The 21087-nt window shown below is 39.3% G+C and overlaps 1 protein-coding gene across 3 annotated transcripts in view; it reads right to left on the bottom strand.

The window, feature by feature from the left end:
• Nucleotides 1–21087, bottom strand: part of MUSK (muscle associated receptor tyrosine kinase) — a 67524-nt gene that overhangs the window by 20554 nt on the left and 25883 nt on the right. For 2 of the 3 annotated variants that reach the window (XM_036330045.1, XM_036330044.1), the window contains 3 exons: nucleotides 19113–19142; nucleotides 15038–15162; nucleotides 7006–7165 (listed from right to left, as the gene is read on the bottom strand). In XM_036330045.1, coding sequence (XP_036185938.1) covers nucleotides 7006–7165; nucleotides 15038–15162; nucleotides 19113–19142 — 315 coding nt within the window. The remainder of the gene's footprint in view (nucleotides 1–7005; nucleotides 7166–15037; nucleotides 15163–19112; nucleotides 19143–21087) is intronic. The other variant, XM_036330046.1, reaches the window with a different exon arrangement.

Raw genomic sequence — 21087 nt, forward strand, 5'->3', positions numbered from 1 at the left:
GTCTTTTTGATGATAGCATTCTAATGGGTATGAGGTGATATTTCATTGTCTCTTTCGAAAATATGTCTATTCAGATCCTCTATCCATTTTTTAAATCATGTTGTTTGTGATTTTGCCTTTTTAAAGTTGAATGAGGGTTTTTTAAAACATATTTTGGATATTAATTCCTTACCAGATACATGATTTGCAAGTATTTTCTCCCATTCCATATATTGCCTTTTTATTTTGTTGATGGTTTCTTTGCTGTGCAAAAGCTTGTTATTTTAAAATAGTGCGACTTATTTATTTTGCTTTTGTTGCTTGTGCTTTTGGTGTCATATTTTTTAAAATTGTGGAAGAAAACAATGTCAATGAGGTTGCCACTTATATTGGCTTTTTCGTCCTGATCCTAGAGGAAAAGCTTTAAATCTTTCATTGTTGAGTATAATGTTGGTTTTGGGTTTGTCATATATGGCACATATTGTGTTGAGGTATGATCCTTCTATACCCAATTTGTTGAGAATTTTTATCATAAGAACATATTGTATTTTGTTGAATGCATTTTCTGCATCTATTGAGATAATCATATAATTTCTATCTCTCATTCTTTTAATGTGGTATATCACATTTATTGATTTGCATCACTGGGATAAATCTCACTTGATCATGATGTATGCTCCTTTTAATGTGCTATTCAGTTTACTGATGTTTGGTTTAGAAACTTTGCATCTGTATTTATTGGTGATAGTGGTCTGAAGTTTTCTTTTCTTGTAGTGTCCTTATCTGGCTTTGATATCAGAGTAATGCTGGCCTAGTAAAATGAGTTTGGGTCTCTGCCACAGGGCCCAGGTTTCTGATGACAAAGAGAAGGCATCTTGCCAACTATCCCGTGATTTGAACCTTTTGGAGTTGTGACTGGAGGGGAAATGCAACTTCCTGGTTCATAGGGAGAGGTTCCAAAAGTTTTTCTGACTCCTTTTGATGACTAACAACAAATGTAAATGAGTCAGAAAGGAGTATATCATATTTCTTAAACAATGCATAAGGATTTGGGCAAGCACATGGAAGAGTTTGGGGGAAATGAATGCTGATCTTTTTTCCTCTCCTCCCCTCCCCTCCCCTCCCCTCCCCTCCCCTCCCCTCCCCTCCCCTCCCCTCCCTCCCTCCCCTCCCCTCCCCTCCCCTCCCCCCCTCCCCTCTTCTTTTCTTTTCCTTAAACAGTATACGTATCATTAAACTTAATCCTAAGCACTAGACCAGATTTTCCCATTTCCAGTTTTCCCCACCAGGATGAGTAACAAACACATGGAGCAAAAACTTCTAAGTGAGACACAAAGAATATGACAAAGGGGCTGTTGACTACAGAACACTAAGGGAGGATGGGGTTGAAAAAATAAGAAAAAGAAGAGTTTGAGGTAAGGAAGCATTGCCAGTATGTCAAAGGGAGGCACCATATCTGACTCTAAGCTCTGGTCCTCTGGCCAGCCCCACCAGAGGCCTAAAGGAGAGAGTGACCTGAAGCAGAAATAGAGAAAGCAGGTGCCACAGCCAAGCTCTGGAAGATCTGGGGAGCATAAGACCATGCTTCTTTGAAATGATTCTGAATTAGAGTGACTCAACAGATTCCTTTCACCACAGTGGCCTCACTTCTTTAGAACATTGGTCCAGGGAGCACCGCAGAGTTAGAAGGTAATTTCCTCAGTGATAGCAGAGGGACCTTCATGAAACATCTAGCAAGTTTAACTAAAAGAAAAAGTCAAAGTGATGAAGAGAAAATGGCAGATGTCTCATGGTGTTCAGAGGTCTTATTCCATTGTACCATTGAGACACCCTCACTGGATCTTCCTGGGGAAATGTTAGGCAAAGTAGAGGAGCTTAAAATCTCCTCATAGTCAGTGAGATCCACTGGGAAAACAGATCAGAGGCTGAACAAAGGGCCTTATATATTTTTATGAGTTAGCAAATGGAGGGAGTTCCTCTTTCCTCGTCTTGGTAATTTTTTTCTCCCATGTGCAGAAGGATTAAAATTTATTGATTCAAATATAGTACCTAACACTTGCTAAACATGCATTTTCAGGCTCATTGACTAAAGTCAAGTCATTACTGGTTCCATTTCCCCTACTGAGGTCACTGCTCCCCACCAGTATTCAACTTTGCTGCTGCAGCATATTTCAAGCCCTCTCTGCTGCTATGTGCCAATCCATAAGTTGCTCCCACCATTCATTTACCACACATATTCTAGTGCTATTTTTCCGTGGCTGCTGTTGCTGATTGCCCCCATCCTCTCTCTGGTCTAGTCTCAACATTGACCACTCTTCCCTGAACCCTGGGACATTGCCTTTCTATGCTGCCTGTCCACACCTTAGGGCTCTTTCTACCATCAGAAAATACGATCTTTTTTTTTTTTTTTTAGTGTGGGGGGATGTAGGGGTAGGAAGAGGGAGATTACAGCTTCCTCTGCTGGTATATTCTATTTATTAATGGAATTGAATCAGGTTCTCATTTGGGCTGGGATAGGGATGAAGGGGGAAATGTTGCTGTAGATAATATGATGACAACCATGCTCTGTAGTTCTTTCATCATCAAGAAATCATGTCCACCTGATGAATCTGCCTTTTCCGGGCAAATATACCCATTTTATTAGGTTCTTCTTATTGGTCATGCCACTACCTTCTGTGTACTTATTATGGGTAGGCTCTGAAGGTTGCTACACTAAAGGGGGAGTTTGTAACAAGTCCCTTCAGTTTGGTATATTGTGAAAAGGAGGGAAATAAGGAAATTTAGAATTCAGATACACATTTTATAGATTTCTTTTTTCTGGACCAATATCCTAGAAGACATGTATATTGATAAATTAGGAAAAAGCCAAAAGCATAGGGAATTTTTCCTCCTTTTTATTTGGCAAGCTATAAACAGAAAATCTTATAAAGGTCTCTTACCCTGACATGGGATGGTCACAGTAGTGTAAAAATGGTAACATGACATGGTTGGGTAGAGAGCAGGGCTGTCGGTAGGTCTGAATTGCTCTTGGATTTTGTGTTACTTGCAAGTGATTCAGAAGTTGCATCAGGCCCCATGAGGGATAAGAAGGGCTGGATTGGAATTCAACAGGCCTTCCATAGTAGTGAGAGACAGGGTGACCTACTTGCAGAGCCTCTAGAGAGGGGCTTGAAGAATTTGACTGAGATGTAGAGGGCTGTGCTGCTACAGGAGGAACCTCAAAGGGGCTGAGCCAGCCGGGGAGGTCCTCTGGATTCTAACCAAGCCCAGAAATGAGATCATAAGTGCTCTGGCCGTAGACTTCCCTGGAGAGCAGGGGGGGCCCAGAGGATACCACTGCATAAATTTAAGTCCCCTTCTCCCATGCCATATAGGGAAGGGATGGAAAGAGGAAAGGCAGGAAGAATCCTGGCAGGGAATCGACCTTTGAATGACTTAATAATTTCCTGAAATGAGACTCTCTAAAGATTAACAAAATTATTTCTTCTTTTCTGCCCAGAGGAGGTGTAAATTTAACTAGATTAGATCAGTTCATTTTTTCTCTCTCTCTCACTCTACACACACAGAAAGAGATTTTTTTAACATTGGATCTTGATCAAATATAAAACATAACATAATGAAGCTAAAATAATCTCAAGTAATTAAAAGGCATCAAAATTTTAATTATTTAATCTCCTGACCCTTCTCACGTTCTTATGTTTTGATCTATCATTATTTGTCTAGATACCTTCCTCAGAATCTCAGACACATCTTAGCTCATTCCTCTACCACATTGTCATATTCAAACACTTCATCTAATCTAATAATAGACAAACATGGTAATTGATCGTACCTTCGCTATGCCTCCCATTGGCTAATCAGCACAATATGCAAATTAACCACCAACAAAGATGGTGGATAATTTGCATACTGCAGGCATGGCGGGACAGCACCATCCTGCCTACCCTGCTGCCATCCGGGCCTGCTATCTGCGACCCAGGGCGGCGGGCGTCCCGTGTGCGACCCGACCTGTGGCTTGCAGGCAGGACCGCAGCGATCGGGCACCCGCCCTGCCCTCATCCAGCCCTCCCGCGGGGGACCTGGGGCTGGCTGGCTAGAAGGCGGCTCCGGCCAGAGTGAGGCCTGGGTCCCAGGTGCTGGAGGAAAACTGGTGCCGGCAGCCAGGGGGAGGGAAGGTGTATTGCACAAATCTTTTCGTGCAACAGGCCTCTAGTATGCAAATAAATCCTATCATTTCTATCCTGTTCGGTCCCATGCATCTCTTCTCTCTGTACCAATGGCTCCTGTTGTTGTTCAGACATTTATGAGTTTTCTAGACTCCTAGAATAGCCTCCTTACTTCTTGCCATGCCTACCAAACTTCTGACAACCAACATTTATTTTTTAAAAATATTTTTTTATTTTCAGAGAGGAAGGGTGAGAGAAAGAGAAACATCAATGATGAGAGAGAATCATTGATCGGCTGTCTCCTGCATGCCCCCTACTGGGGATCAAGCCTGCAGTCGTGCCGGGAGCCGGTCCATCCTTGCTGTTTCAAAGGACCTGGCATATATGGCATACTGTTCTTAATATGTTTGCTCACCTTCTTGGCACTATGTGTTTTAACCAAGGTCTCTGAGAAAGGTTGTTTCCCCAGGTAGGGATTTTCCCCTGAAGTTAGGGAGGGAATAAAACCCCTCAACTAAGTGCCAGGCGGGTAATTAATCACTTTAACTATGAACAATCATGCTTAAGCTACATAATCTTTACTCCCTGGAATGGAGATAAGAAACGCCCTAACCTTTGTAATAGAGATTGATAGGATTGAATCAACTGGTATAAATACAGATGTAACAAGACAGCAAGACTCAGAACTTAGAATACAGAGCTTAGAACACAGAACTAAGAAGACAGAACCTACACAGAACTAGAGACAGAAGAACTTCGCTGGAGAGAACATGGCAAAAGATCCTGGACTGAACCTGACTACAGAAATGGGCAAGAGAACCTGACTAGAACCTGGTGACTGAACCTGGCTGGAGAACCTGGACAGAACCTGGCTGGAGATCTGAAGCAGAACCTCTCTGGAGATCCAGACCAGAACTTGGCTGGAGATCCTGGCTAGAGATCCTGGCTAGGCTGCTGATCAACTGAACGCTGTCTCCGTGTCCTTCCTTCTTCACCGACTCCGTCCACACCTTTGGGGACCCCTGGACCCGCTGGGGTTGGACCCCGGCACAGTCGGGCATGTGCCTTTGTCCAGAATTGAACCCTGGACCCTTCAGTCCGCAGGCTGATGCTCTTCCACTGAGCTAAACCATCTAGGGCCCAACATTTATTAATTTGACAAAGGACATATATATGACCATAACGCTTTTCCCCTCTAAAATAATTAAATGACTTCTATTGATTGAAGAGTACATTCAGCCTACTTAGGCTCTTCATAACCCAGCTGGAGCCCACATTTCAAACTTTTTTCCCACTCTTCCCATCACTCCCAGTTCCCATCATGCTCTAGACTTGCTGTTTTCTGAATACACTTCCACTTTTTCATCTCATACTCATTACTCCTGCTCCATTCCTTTAAGCACAGCCTTTCTTTTTCTGCTGTACACTGTTTATGCATCTGCCATAGAACATAGTCTCTGCCATCATATATATATGGCTGATTGACTTCCTTTCTAGATTTAAAGTCCCTGAAAGTCAGGGACTTCCTTGTTAATTATCCCATTTGTTAATTAAGCTTATATCCTTTACCTAACACAACGGCCTGAATCAGTGTATGTAATAAATGCATAGAAAAGTACTTTATAAACAACAAAGTGCTGTGTAACCAGTAATCATTTTATTATTTGTTGAATTGAATTTACTTTTAGGATTCTCACCCATTTTCTCTGGGAGAAGTGTTTTCCCTTCAGTGGAAATTTTAGAATAACTGATATGATGTCTCAAGACAACATAGGCACATATATTCCTGGAGAAGACCTTAGTTTTAGAATCTTCTCTTTCATGGGCATGCCTCAGAGGTCCAGCTTTGACCAATACTCCCTATATATTTTTCCATGGTCTCTGTTCACCTCATATTAAATATCACAAACATTACTAGAAATTTCCCCATCAGGGCAGATCAAAGAAGTGGCACTGTAGTAAGAAATGCCAGGCTCTGGAAACCTGGCACTGGCACAGGTTCTACCAATGCTTGAATTACATGTGCACACAAGCATCTTTCTGCTGACCCTTGTGTAGTGAACATACTATGAATATAACATGCTGGGCATTTCCTGATACAGGGATTATTTTCATCTCTAGGGATTCCACAAATGTTCTCAGAAGCCTTTGGGACATTTAAATTTTAAAAATAAACCTTCAAAACCCAACACAAGTATCCCAGAACTCTATGTATCAGCCCTTTTCCTTGGAACACCTGTAAGTCCTGCTATCACTTGCATAAAACAGGAAAGGGAAAGACCACAAGGTAGGTCACATACTCCTAAGCAAAAATGCCCTCAAGAAATAGCCATGAAGAAATTGTCACAACCATGGTATATACCTGCCAAATTACTCTTTGAGAGCCTTGGAAAGTTTGATAAACCCAAAAGAAAGAGGAGAAAGGGAAAAGAGAGAGAGAGAAGGGGAAGGAGAGAAAAGATGGAAAATGAAAGATAAAAAGAATGAAAGGAAAAAAGGAAAGGAAGAAGGGAGGAAGAAAGGAACAAAAAGAGGAAAAGAAGGAAGGAAGGAAGGAAGGAAGGAAGAAAGGAAGGAAGGAAGTACAGAAGGAAGGAAGGGAGGAAGGGAGGGAGGAAGGGAGGAAGGAAGCTTTTGAAAGCTGTTACCCATCACTTGAGTAGATATCTGAGGATAAAGTTTTTGAGGCAATACATCATCAAATTAACAATTATGGAGTGTCCACATGGAGGATAAAAATAAGCCAAAGGTGACTGGAGTAAAATATATAAAAAAAGATTTTTCCCAGTATGAAATATTTGTGTAATGGAGCCAACTCTTCTCCCCTCCTGGAGCAAGCAATTGTGAAAACCCACCTTACCTCCTATACTGACAGTGGCTGCAGCCTTTGAAGTAGTGAATTTCTCTCCGTGCTTATTAGTAGCTATGCATGTGTAGAGTCCAGGCTTGGTGATAAACAGCTGCAGTCTTGAGTCAATCACTCGGTCTTTCACACTTTCTTGAATGGACCCAGAAGAAACCTGATGGAGTAAGGGGAAAAAAACCACATAGAATTAGGTAAAAGATTTCCTAACTTCCTATATCAGTAGATGTGAAAGAAAATGGATTAGGATTATGATCAAATGGCATGTAGTAGATCGCAAAAATACAGTCTTTTCTCTATGTCCATGACCTTTAATGTGACTTTGTAGCTTTTCCCTCAAAAGGCAGCATCTTTGAGTATAGATTGGTCTTGTGACATGATTTAAAAAGACACAGAGATTTATAAAGTTCTTGCACATTGTGGCTTGCTATCTTGTTGCTCTTGGAACCTGTGACCTTCTGTGAACAAGCCAGAGCTAGCCTGCTAGAGGATGAGGTACATATGGCCCAGTTATTCCCACTGTTCCAGCTTGGAGCCAACAATAACCGCCTAATATATGATAAAGCCATTCTAGACCAAAATCAAGCAGTCCTGATCCAAATGAACAAAACTACCCAGTTGACTCACAGATTTCTGAGCATTTATGAATGGTTATTGTTTTAAGCCACTGAGCTTTGGATGGTTGTGATACAGCAATAGATAACTAATGTAATGAAGGAAAGATATATGGTGTGGATTCCCCAAGATGCACTATCTGTCTTTTGAAGATAAGAGATAATTAAGAATGAGAGGTTGAATACTTTTGGTCTTATTTTCATAACTCCTGTTCAGTTCCCCACACATATACACTGGATAGCTGGATGGTTACCCAGAAGAATGTTTGTGCAGCTGATTCTGTTTCTGAGGCATGACATACATCATGCCATACTACTTAAATCAGAAAATCAAATGTCTTGGAAGAGGCAGGCTATCAATGCAGTATTAGCACATAATTGACAGTTTAATATACATAAGTGCTTATTTATTAGTCATCATCATTCCAACTCTGTGGTTGTCGCTGCCCAGTGCTTCCTATTATGTTGCAGAGTTAGAATTTGTACCCTAGTTTGACCCCAAATCCTGTGCTTTTCCTCACTCTTACAGTGCCTTCCCTCGTCCTCCAAGTGAGAACAAATGAGTCATTAGAAAACAAGAACAGTAACAGCAATGATCTCCACAGATCAACCAACCACGAACAAAACAAATATCTGACTTGAATATCATTGTTAAGGTGGTGGCATTTTTTAAAAAATGGTGATTTACCCCTTTTTTCAGCTCTATGCTATCTTTTTAATAATTATTTTTTAAATTATCACAGCTTATGTGAGGGGGAATGCCAGTTTGAGGGAAATTTGAATGGAATGACAACTAAAGCTTTGGTTTGCCTTGACATTATCTTGGAGGGTGGAGATGGGTTCCATGGGCTTCTCTGCCCAGTAGAAGGGAATGAGGCTGGGAATGAGAAATTTGGAGCCAGTTATTTTACTGTTTTGCCTGAGGGAGGATTGTAGACTATAGCAAGAGGGATGGAAGCCCTGGGTTGAAACCAACTTTCTTCCTTCTGCAGCTGGGTGGCTGGCTGGCCCTGGAACCAAGCACTCTATAGCAGTGGTTCTCAACCTTCCTAATGCCGCGACCTTTTAATACAGTTCCTCATGTTGTGGTGACCCCCAATTTCATTGTTACAAATTGAACATAATTAAAGCATAGTGGTTAATTACAAAAACAATTTGTAATTATATATGTGTTTTCCGATGGTCTTAGGTGACCCCTATGAAAACGTCGTTCGACCCCCAAAGGGTCGCGACCCACAGGTTGAGAACCGCTGCTGTGTAGCAATTAGGCAGTGAAGTTTGCCTTGTTAATTTCTTTGTCTTTTTATTCTCTGCTTGCATTATTAGAGTCCATCCTTATGATAAAAACTATTTATGTGAACATCAATTTACCTTAACTGGGGAAACTTCCCAGGTCAGATCAAGTATTGTGGCATTTTCCCCAGATAAGCAGACTGGACTCTATGAGAAATTAATAAGGTAGAGAGAAAAATATCTTTAAGAGACATATACTCAGTTGGGAATTCAAATAAAATTCATTGTTTTATTTATCAGAAGTGTAACTTCTTATGAATTTGAGTGTCCAACTTAGATCAAAAGGACTGAACAACTTGAAATACATTTTTGGTCTCTCCCTAAATTTTTGTTTTTGTTTTTAATTATAAAAGTGGGGGGTAGACTCCCTATATTTTAATACAAAGCAACAATGAGAGAAAAGCTGAAGACCTCTGTGCTCAATCACCATGGGGTATGCTACAAGGATGTCTTGTCTGTAAATATAATCCCTTTATAGTTTGTAGAAGTGAAATCTGTAGAAAGTTACCTTCCTCTGCAAAACTAGTCTTTTCTTTCAAGAAGTACAATGCCTTGAAAACAACTCTGAAACGAGTAACCCGCCCGTGCCCCCCGTGCTGCCTAAATTCCAACTATTTTCATGTTCACACCTAAGAAAGTCATTTCTAACATCTCCTCAAGGTCACTGAAAACATTCTTGGTAGGGAAAATAAGTGATTTTTAAACTGCCTGACCTCTCTTCTGGATTTCATCCAGGTATTGAAATAGTTCAGCGAATAAACGGAGTTATGAGGTTCCTTGCTTGATCATGATGTAGCTCCTAAATGCTTTTCCTCCTGTTTACAGAGGCCTGGCTGATCCAGTTTGTGACTCATGCACAGCGGGCCTTGTTAGTCAGAGTTTGAATTTGTTTTTCTTTCTTCATGGATCATCCTGACCAACAGTTTAGTATTTTTGATGACATAAAAATATAAACAACCCTCTGCCCTCCATTTTGATCTTTCTGCCCTTCAGGTTTAAAAGATCAAAGGGATGAGTTCAGATTTTTACTGTGAGTGTTGACCAAGATTTGCCTGGGCAAAACCAAGACCTTCGTTGAGGTGACTGTATCTGGTGTTTACAGTAAATACGTTATTTTCTCCAAGTCACCCAGGCACGCCAACCTGAAGGAGCTGGATAAATAGCTTTCTACTCAGTGTGTGGTGTTTGCTTTCTGAGATAGTGACCTCAAAAGAAGGCAAACAGGAAGCTTTATTAATAAGGCATAGAGGTTCACACCTGAGAAACCTTTTAGAACAGGGGTGGGGAACCTTTTTTCTGCCAAGGTCCATTTGGATATTTACAACATCATTTTGGGGCTAATCAAAATTATCAACTTAAAAATTAGCCTGCTGTATTTGTTCAAACATTTCATTAACTTGCCCCTAATGCCTTAGCAAGGCCAAACAAAATGATTTTGCAGGCCTTATATGGCCCACAGGCTGGATGTTCCTCATCCGTTTGGAAGGTGGCAAGGTGGTTAGAAGACCTGTGGGATATTTTAAATATGTCATTAATATGTTAATAATGTTGTTTTGAGATAATCCATCCACAGTGCTGGATAATCTCTTAACTTCATCATGCTTTGAATTTAGCATAGGAAGACCTCTGTAAAGTATTCTGGCCTCACTGGCCTTGTCCTGCAAATAGTTCTAGCTAGCTGGGATTAACTCACTGAGCTGTTCTGTGTGATCCAGGGGATACAGGTTCAGGGACTTGTAATAATCCCTATCTACACATCACAGAAAAAGGAATAATAGTCTGAGAAAATGTTCATATTGTTTCTGATCAGCATAGCCATAATCATTGGCCTCTTTCAATCTGGCTGCTAAAATATTCCACAAAAAATTGATATATGTAGTTATTTTTATTTAAACAGCTAATAGAATAAGATGACTTCAAAGCTTATGTACACTGAACCTAACATTCTACCTCTTAAAAATATGTGTAATATATAGGTGAGCCTTTCTTTAAGAAAATTTACAAACACAATTCAATGCAGATGATTTGGCTATTTGTTTGATAACATTCTTCTAATAAATTAAAATGGTTCAACTTTTAAAATATTTTAGGAACTATATTTATTGAACAAAGCAAGACAGCATGCAATTTTTCTACATTTTTTATTGAATGCCAAAATAATAGATATTACTATAGGTATAACTTGAAATAAATCTGGTTATCACAATACAAGGGTATTTTCTTTTAGAAAAGCTCAACTCCACATCAAACTATTATTTCTAATGTAAAACTAGAGGAATATTACAGCTCACTCTGCAGTTCATCTAAGACTACAAATTTTCATGAAAAATAAGTGCCGTATCCACAGGAAGAAAGCAAAATAATTCATGAACACTTTGAGGCATGTTGCTACCTTTTTCTTGTTCTTTGGCTCTAACTGTTCGGAGTGTTAGTTTATTGGTGTGTTCACTGCGGGGGAGAAAAGGAGCATCCACATCTTTTAGAGGACCCGTTGTACTTAGTAGTGTGTAGTAGTGTGTTAGCGACGTTAGTTCATTGACTTGTAGTTAGGAAAGAGCCACAGTTCAAACTATGTTTTCTTTATCCCGTGCTGAATAGCTCCCAGGTCTGCATTCATCTTCATTCAGTAAACCCAAAATGCTAACAGGGCTGTGAGCTCTTTCCTGTTCTCCTTAACAGACTTTCTGGTTTGCTACTTGTACCACATTTAATGTCTGAAATTGTCTCCGTTTCCTGTGATTTGCATCAGTACAGGCAGTCATCTCGATTTCCATTTGGATTTGGAACGTATCACCAAGAACAAAGCTTGGCTGTAAGAGCATCACTTCTCTCTGACCCTGAGAACTACAGATGTATTTTGCTTTCTTCCTGGGAGAGAGTCACTATTAGTTTGTTTTATTTCTGTTTTAGAATCTGGGGTAATGGGTCTATTTTGCCTTCTGCTTTTTGTGAATCACATCTTAAAGGGTTAAATTGGGGTCTCAATAAGACCAAAACTAACTGAAACCACCCAACGTTTTTATTACTCTGAACTCCAAAAGATAGAATCATACATTGCCCAGTTCTAAACTAATAGAGCCTTTTGAAAACACTGGATTATTTTTAAAGCATGTAGCTTTTCTTTATTATTGTTTCCAGGGAGTTAGACAAATTAGTCAAGTCATGTTGTCAGCCCCCCAGTTTTCTTCCACCTATCATTAGTGACTTGAGACACTTAAGACAACTATAACAGCTTCCATGGAAAAGCCACAAAACATATTGCCAAGTAAGATTCAAATTTTAAATGACACAAGATTTAATTGGAAAGCTAAAGAAGAACAGGACTATTGGTTACTTTATTATAATTTAGCAAAATTAGAGACTGTTAGCTCTGATGTCATATTGGAGATCACCTTCTCCAGACACTTGACATCTCTGTCATTGTAGACATGGGCAAATCAATTTCTGAGAGGTAAACGGACTCCCCTAAAATTTCATTAACTGAAGAGGAGCATTTACAACTTAGGTCTTCTAACTCCCCACCTCATTCTTATTCCAGCATATTTCAAGTTACAAGCTTATAAAATGACATCCATTTATTAACTTAATTTATTGTGAAGAGGTAAGTGTTTGGTAGACAATTCGATAAGATGAACTGATTTTAATAACAAATTATGAGAAAGGTGGGTTTTTTCAAGTATCAGAAAAGAACAAAAAGCCCTTCAGCAGAAACAATAGTGAAAATAAATATAATAAATGAATTAAAAGCTTTAGAGCAGGGGTCCTCAAACTTTTTAAACAGGGGGCCAGTTCACTGTCCCTCAGACCGTTGGAGGGCCGGACTATAGTTTAAAAAAAAACAAACTATGAACAAATTCCTATGCACACTGCACATATTTTGAAGTAAAAAAACAAAACGGGAACAAATACAATATTTGTATTTGCATATGGCCCGCGGGCCGTAGTTTGAGGACCCCTCCTTTAGAGGGTACTATAGGCACAATGACATTCTTCATTAGATGGGGAGGCCTTAGAATGTGGTATGTTCTTCCTGATTTACAACATCCACCCAAATTTCATTCACTGACAGACTGTTTCCACACACATCTCTCCCCTTCTCTTCTTCTTCTTTTTTTCCATATCTAGTGGCCTACTTCTCTTTTCTTCCTCTCCTTTTTTTCTCTGCCCCCCCCCCCCATTTGGAACATTCCTTTGGCTTTAAAATGCTATCATTAGTTTATTGTAATATGATAATATATGGACATGGTGGCCAAAATACTAAAAAGTTGGACTGAGACTGCCTCAAAACATGAACATGAAAATAGCTGAGAACCCCTTAGATGAACGATTAAGGTTTGAGTTGTTGAGCTATATTGAGAGCCATCCTCACTCCATCTCCTTGAGGCATGAAAGAGGGTCCTCAATAGGACCACCTAGAGAGTTGATATATGTCCCCTGCTGTGTAGTAAAGGGTTAATCAATGGGCTTGATATGCTCAAACCCTGCACCATAGAAAGAAAAAAACTGGCCTTTGACTGGCTCCTGAGAGATAACCTTATCCCTTGGAATATCTTGTCTGATAAGCATGTTTTTGTGTACCTGAGACCTGGGGCCAAGCCAGATAGTTCATGTTAACAATGTAAATCGTTCACCAAGGACCTTAGGTCATGCTCTATCAGTTCGACCTTTGGAGGGGCTGGAGATAGTTAAAATCAGTCCTGTGAGCCCTCCATGCATCCGTAACTAAGCCTCAGTAGAAACTCTGGACACCAAGGTTTGAGTGAGCTTCCCTAGTATGATAATTTGTACATGATGTCATACACCATTGCTGGGACCATTAAGCACTCTCCATGCTACTCCACTGGGAGAGGACAACTAATTAATTTACTGATTTTAGCCTGATTCCTTTCATTGTAATAAACTAGAACCATAAGTATAACAGCTTCTCTGGGTTCTGTCTTTTTAGTGAATCATCAAACTTGAAGGTGATCTTGGGGACCCTGACACACCTGCAGTTTCTTGACACAGCGGACAGGTGTCTAATTCCCATCTGTAAAATCTAAGAGGCAGAGCCAGGCTACCTAGCAGCTTCAATGGAGGGAGCAAAGAGGTAGTAGCTCTGTTCAATGGTCTGGACCCACAAGTTTGTACATGCAAAGGTTTGTAGAAGATCAGAGTTGGAGTTATTTTCAATTCTTCAGAGAGACTCCCCATCAATTAACAGATTGGGGGATAAGAAGGAGATAGTGATCCTAAGGAAAATGCATCACTGGCGTCATCTTGAATATTCCCTGATTTCTGAAGAGTCAGTAAACACTTGTCAGGCACAGAGTTGTAAAGCAAACTTTAAAGTAGACAGTTTCCACTCTCAGGACTGCTCCTCTCTTCTTCCTACCCCGAATGTGTTCAAGTCATAAATAGCAGTTAGGAAATGGGGGAATAATGAATGAGTAGATTCTAGCAGTGAACTGATTCTAAGTGATGAATTTTTAAAAATATATTTTTATTGATTTCAGAGAGGAAGGGAGAGGGAGAAATAGATTGAAACATCAAAGATGTGAGGGAATCATTGATCGACTGCTTCCTGCACGCCCCCTACTGGGGATGGAGCCCACAACCCGGGCATGTGCCTTGACCAGGAATTGAACTGCGACCTCCAGGTCTCTAGGTTGATGCTCAACCATCCGAGCCACACCAGCCAGGCTTAAATGATGAGTTTTGTGAAAATTATTTTACTTGTGTGGGAAGGAATTGCTAACACTTCCCTTTTACACAAAGGCATACAGAAAGAATTTGATTATCTACTATACCCCATGATACAAGGAAAGAAGTAAACCCATGATGTTCAATTTCTATGGCAGTGACTTCTAGCATGAAAATACTAGAAGGCTTTGAAAAGAGACGTGCAGGTGAGACCAATGACAGATATCAGGGTAACTACAAATACAGGGACGGATAAAAGTAGCTCTACACTTTTGTGTATTGAAAATAATATGATAATTAATAAATAATAATACAAGGATAAACCATGTTTCAGGTACTCAACTGGAAACCTACTTTTGCCAACCCCTATATGTGGTATATACTGAAATTCACCACCAGTGAGACTTCCCCAGACAAGTCCCCGCACAGATGGCACTCACAGCATTTCCGTTCTCAATCCAGGTGATGGTGGGGACAGGGATGCCTGTTGCCGTACAACGCAGGGTCACAAAGGAGCCAAAGGTGACATTGTGGGATTCAGGAGCCCGCAGGATTCTGGCAAAAACTGTTAGGAAAACAGGAAGTGGTGAGTGCCTCTTCCATATGAAGTGGTCAAGCTGGAGTGGTCTTTACAGAATGCAGGAGGCAGCCAATCAATGATTCTTTCTCATCATTGATGCTTCTGCCCCTCTCTCCCTCTCCCTTCCTATCTCTGAAATCAATAAAACACATTAAAAAAAGAGGGAGTGAAGGTGGCACCTCCATTGAAGTTTCAGAACAAGGCTCAAAGGTGAAATGGTAAATAAAAGGTTGTAATTATGCTGCATGGGTCCAAAGAAGTATCAATCAGGACTATATGACAGAGGCTGTACTCCTTGGACATTCTAAGTTTCTCAAGAACACAAGCCAGCCAGGAGGCAGGGTATATTTCCTCCAGAGTGACTAACATGATACCTCATCTGAGCACCTAATAGGAGATTTCTCCCAATTTAGCTCAAGTTGTGAGCCCTTGACAACTACCATAGGCTGGCTGGCATCCTAGCAAGGGTGAACCCAGGTAATCTTGTTTTTTCTAATGTTTTCTGGCAACAATAATGGAGACCTAGACTATATAACATACTTGAGTCCACATTCATCATTTGGCTGAAGTAACTCTTATAGGTGTTGGGGCTATCCTTGTGTGTCATACATTTTTTGAGTGCGAGACTACTGAAATGATCATTTTGTGGGTCCCATTGCCTCTGAGAATCTGTAAAAAGAAGGCTTTTTGACTAGCTTGTAATGGGATTACTTCAATCCCATAGGTGCTGTAAAAGTGTGACAGCAGCAGCAAATACCACTGACTGTCCCCTTGAACCTGAATCAGAGCCTGTGAACTGAAAATGAGAAGGATAAGAAATTAGTACAGGATGAAATGTAGATTACTTTCTATTTAATTTATAAAGGCAAGAGTTTTCACTTGAGGACTTTAAATTCTTCTTGGAAATTTAGTAATAAGGGAGTGTTTATTTTGTTGTAATTTACAGCTCCTTTTTTCTCTTTTGATTGGTATTACATTATTTGGAATATCATTGGGGTTCATTGCAAAACCTCTGATGATCCATATTATACAACACAGTTAAGCATAGTGTGAGATTGTAAATAAAATAGTCAATTATCATTCTGGAGTTCAATGTGGCCTTCGAGTTAACTTAATTAATATACTGCTCTGTCTCATATCAGAATCTTCTGGAAGGTCCAGTGGGACACAAGAAGATCACAAAGGATCACTACTGGCATTGCATGCGGCTTCATGAATATGAGACTGTGCTGACAACCTGCGAGTCTCCTTGTCCAAGGGGGTAGATATACCCTTGGCGAACCATGAACTTGGTTGTTAAGTCAAATGAGTTAAGAGAAAAAAAAATCAGGAATTAAAGGGAAGGTGGTTGCTTCTGCACTCCCACATTCTTGCCAAAGATAAAATAGAAACTTGCTCCCTTTTTTCAGGATTGAAAGATAGTTTCCATCCTTCCTACCAGTTTCCCTCCCTCAAAGAAGGTTACAAATGTCTGTTGGGTTTCAACTCAAATGTCTCCTTATCATAATGCTTTCTGGATCATTTGCCTTACCCTTGTTTATGTTTTGTCATAGCATTTATCATCATAACTGTTGATTTGTTTGTTTTTTGGCTGTCTCTTTCCCTGGAATGTAGGCATCACAAAGGGCAGAGCATGCTTTGTTTATTTATACAGGCTGATTGATAGACATATGATAGATAGATAGATAGATAGATAGATAGATAGATAGATAGATAGATAGGTAGATAGATAGATGATCCAGAATCCTGCATGGTATATGGTAGGCACTCATAAATATTTGTTGAATGAATGACTGAATGAATGAGTTACTCCTCTGATTGGTGAGAATGGGGAAAGGGATTGTGCATTCTATGAGTATCTCAGCCCTCTCTGGGCCATTGTTCTCCCAGCTGCCCTGCAGACAAGAAGGTATGCAGCGGGTGAGTTCCCCAGGTCAGGGGTTCTCCATCCTACAACTTAGGGTGAAGGGTGGGAGAGTGGAGCAGAGATGAGGAAGATGAAGAAACAGAAGTTATGTTAGTCCAATTCTTGGGTGGAGGAATAGAAAGCTTTATTTTTCAATCCAGTTTTATCAGCAATAACACCGATATTTTTATTACCCATCTGTCCTAAGCACAAAAGGTGAAAGTTGGGTAAAAGGAATTGCGCCACATTTATCAAACACTGGAAAGAGTAAAGCCAGTTGCAATTAAAAATAAATGCCAGCCTAACTTCCTTGGATAATATTACACCTGTAATAATAAACATAGACATAGTTCAATAATAAACTCCCATTATTTTAGTGGTAGCCACAAATTGAAATTACATTTGAGGTCATTTATTTTCAAAGTAATGTGATATGTTTCATATCAAGTAAAATATCCATTGACTATTCCTACTCGTATTTTATTTGCATGAAAGACAATATAAAAATGTTTTGTTACATATAGAAGCTGCTTAATAGAAGTGGTATGACAAGACTTAGTAATTTGGAACATGTCTACAACTGTTTTGATATGGATTTTTAAAGAAAGAAATGATCCAGTCTTCTTTCAATAGAGTTGTCCATCATTCTTCAATTCACTGTGAGCTCTTGCCCACTTCCTTTCCTATTGTTCATCGGCAATATGGGAAGTAAACATGGGCAATATTTATCTCTGCATTTTCTCTCATGATATATAGTCATGAGTTTGGGCCTTTAATTTCTCCTGGCTAAGTTTATGGTGCTGACTGCAGGTTGAGAATCTCATATTCAAAATTGGGCTTAAGTAGCCAGTGATTAAAGTCCTTTATAATAGAACTGTATCATTTTCCTCTCGCTTTCCTTCTCTGTCTCTCCATTTTTCAAAGCACTTTCGAATACATGAGTTTTATTATTATCACTGTTACAATCTGAACTTGTAATCAGGAGATTCAGCCATTATTCACTTTGAAACTGCACTGTGGTGTGGTGGAAAGCCCAATGGGCAGGGGATCCAAATGAAGTCTGAAATTAATGAGTGGTTTGGCTTGAGATGAATTACCTCACTTTTTCTGGTAAGGGAATAAGACCATTGGAATGCGGTCCCATATAAATGCTGTTTGAGCAATTATTTCAGAGGACACAATGAGCTCTCATGGATTTTATTTCCTCTTGTTCTTTATAATTTTCTAGTTTCCCTTATAGAAGTTTTTAAGGTTACTTGATTTAAATTAAAAGTGGCTGATAGGAGTAAATTGCAAGCAAACACAAATAAAACTAAACTGAAAAAAATTACACAGGAGCAGGTGAAATGATTTTATCTAAATTTAGGTGTAAGCATCCTGATGTTTAGAAATAGGGACACAGCTCAAATACCATATTTGAGTTACTATGATACGGAGGTGCCGTTTCAAATAATTCCAGCCTAATGTTGGTCATAGGAAAACTTGTTCTAGGATAGGTGTTTTTTTTTTTTTCCTAAACAAACTTGATTTTCAGCTATTTTGCACTATATAAAATTGAAAATTAATTTGTTTAATTGGTTTGGAGCAATGGCATAATACTTGTCTTCTTATGATAATAACAGTAAAAACTCCAGCGGGCACCTTGACACTTCTACATTTCTTCAAAAATTTTAACACCCTCCCCCTCCCCAGTCAAAAGGTTACTTTTCACTCCAGCCTGTGTGAGACTGATAGTCTCCTGCTGATTTATCTCATTTCGCTTTGTCTGCATTTTCAGAGTTTGGAATACCAAGTTTAAAATTTCTGTTGACTCCATCTTTTCTTAATAAAATAGTCACTAAGTACATTATATAATAGATTAGCCTATCTAATAACACTCTGTTAAATGCTGACTTAATATTCCTCATACACCATTGGTTATTTCCTTACAAAATAAGGCACTTAGAGTTGTTTATGAGGTCAGCAGAAATAAACAATTGAATGGAACCATACATTTTAAAAGAAGCAGTACAGAAATAAAAAAAAATACCTTTATTATCTTGCTCAGGTTCAGTTTCTTCTATTAATAAAAATAAGACAAAAAAAGCAAAACAACACATCATGAAAAGGGAATATCAGTTGTGCAACAAGAGCAATTAGAATCTGCTTGTTTCTTATTTCAATAAAAATACAAATGCAATCCAGGGAAAGGCTGACCTTTTCAAAGCTAACTACTACATGATGTAAAATTTCAAATGATTGCTGTTAGCCAGGCAGTACTACACAGGAAGTAAACCACAGCATACCAACAACATAGCTCACTCATGCATTTTTATTTATGTTGACAATTACCTTCTCTTTCAAGGTAACAGACTCCCTACTGTGCTCTTACAAAATGCTTTTCTTCCTGTTAGCGTGGCTTCTCCTCTTACAAGGCCCTGCTGTGAAGTCAGTGATGTTGAAGCTGGGATCTCAGCTATCATTTCTATGGCAATAGACTCATGTTGTGGTAAACAGAGGATTAGGGGTTTCTGCAAAACAGGGCCTGTCACCAGCAGAGATTCCCTCTGTTTCAGCTCTCAGAGGCTGCTGAGAGCACAGAGGATGAATTCTCTATCTGCTAGGAAACTGCGGGTGAAGCAAGCTACAAAGAAAATGTAAAAAATGTCTAACTTGGGTATATAGAACTGAGAATTTATTACATTAAAAAATTATAGAAAAGAAACATGAATTGTTCTAAAAGGTTTAATATAACAGTTTCAGATACAGATTTCACACGAAACTGTTTTTTCTTTCTGGGAAGGTTTATTCATGTCAATTTAGACCTTTCTTCAAATTAGTGATAAGCTAACTGCAACATATGTTTATAATTATAAAATAGCAATGCTATTGTTAACTACTTTTAATGCTGCAAATACATTGCATAGTTCTTCACAGTTTATGGATATTTGTTCACATTATATATTATCTCACTTAACCCTGACCATATCCTTCTGATCGTACATACTGGATGTTACTCAGCCCATTTTCCAGACAGGGAATCTGAGACCGATTTGTGGCAGGTGCCAAGCCAAAATTTTTTAGCATTGTATGTAGCATCATAGTGAGAAGGCCTCATTTCTACACTTAACACCCAATCCTCTTAAATGTAAGTGAACTCATAATTTCCCATTTATAGTTTTCTCTGTCTGCACTTTTCCTGCCTCCACCAACCAAATCAGTGGCATGTTCTTATTTATTTTTTTAGTAGCAAGGGTAAAGACTACTTAAAATTTCTGTGAGCAAAAAAACTTCTGTAATAAACCTGACATGCTCAGGGGGGTTCACATGGCAGCCCTGACAAGCTCAGTGACTGGGAGTGACCATGTAGGATGGTCTGAACAGAAATTCCCAACTGGGCAGGCCATGGTGGGGAGTCACGTCCCAAGCCTGTAGCTTCCTTAGCAAAGGTCAGTCTTCACCGTAAGTGAGCCTGTTCACTGTTCTTAAGCATCTAGGATAACATACCTTTGAAATGTCAGAGTAATTCTCTTTTTCTAAGCCTCTTAAAGGCACCACTGCAGGCACTGAATACAAGACCACCAGAGCATGAGACCACAGAATTCCTCATTGTTTTCTTGTTCCCTCTATACCAAATCTATGTGCTGTAGAAAGAGAAATCCATTCCTCAGGCCCTATTATTAAAACATGATGCTAATTAATACTGTATTATTTGAATCAGTTCATAAAAGGCTACATTTGTCTCATCTAGCATCCTCTTTTAAACATTGGAGATTCCTCTTAGAAGACAAGCATCACAAAGAACAAAAAGGGTCATTTGAATTGTTTTTATTTTTTTTTTACCTAAAAAAAAAAAAAATCGACCCTGGGGTGGTTGAAAAGTGATCACATTGAGGCTCTGTGGTACATGGTTTCTGAACTGAATCTTGTTTTGTTTTCTGATCATTAAAAGAAAATCTGATATACATAACAATAAACCTAAGTCAATACCTGGTCTTTTTTTCCTGACTTCTCGGATGCTAAAG

Source organism: Myotis myotis, unplaced genomic scaffold (assembly GCF_014108235.1).
Source record: "Myotis myotis isolate mMyoMyo1 unplaced genomic scaffold, mMyoMyo1.p scaffold_m19_p_12, whole genome shotgun sequence".
NCBI classification, from domain to species: Eukaryota; Metazoa; Chordata; class Mammalia; order Chiroptera; family Vespertilionidae; genus Myotis; species Myotis myotis.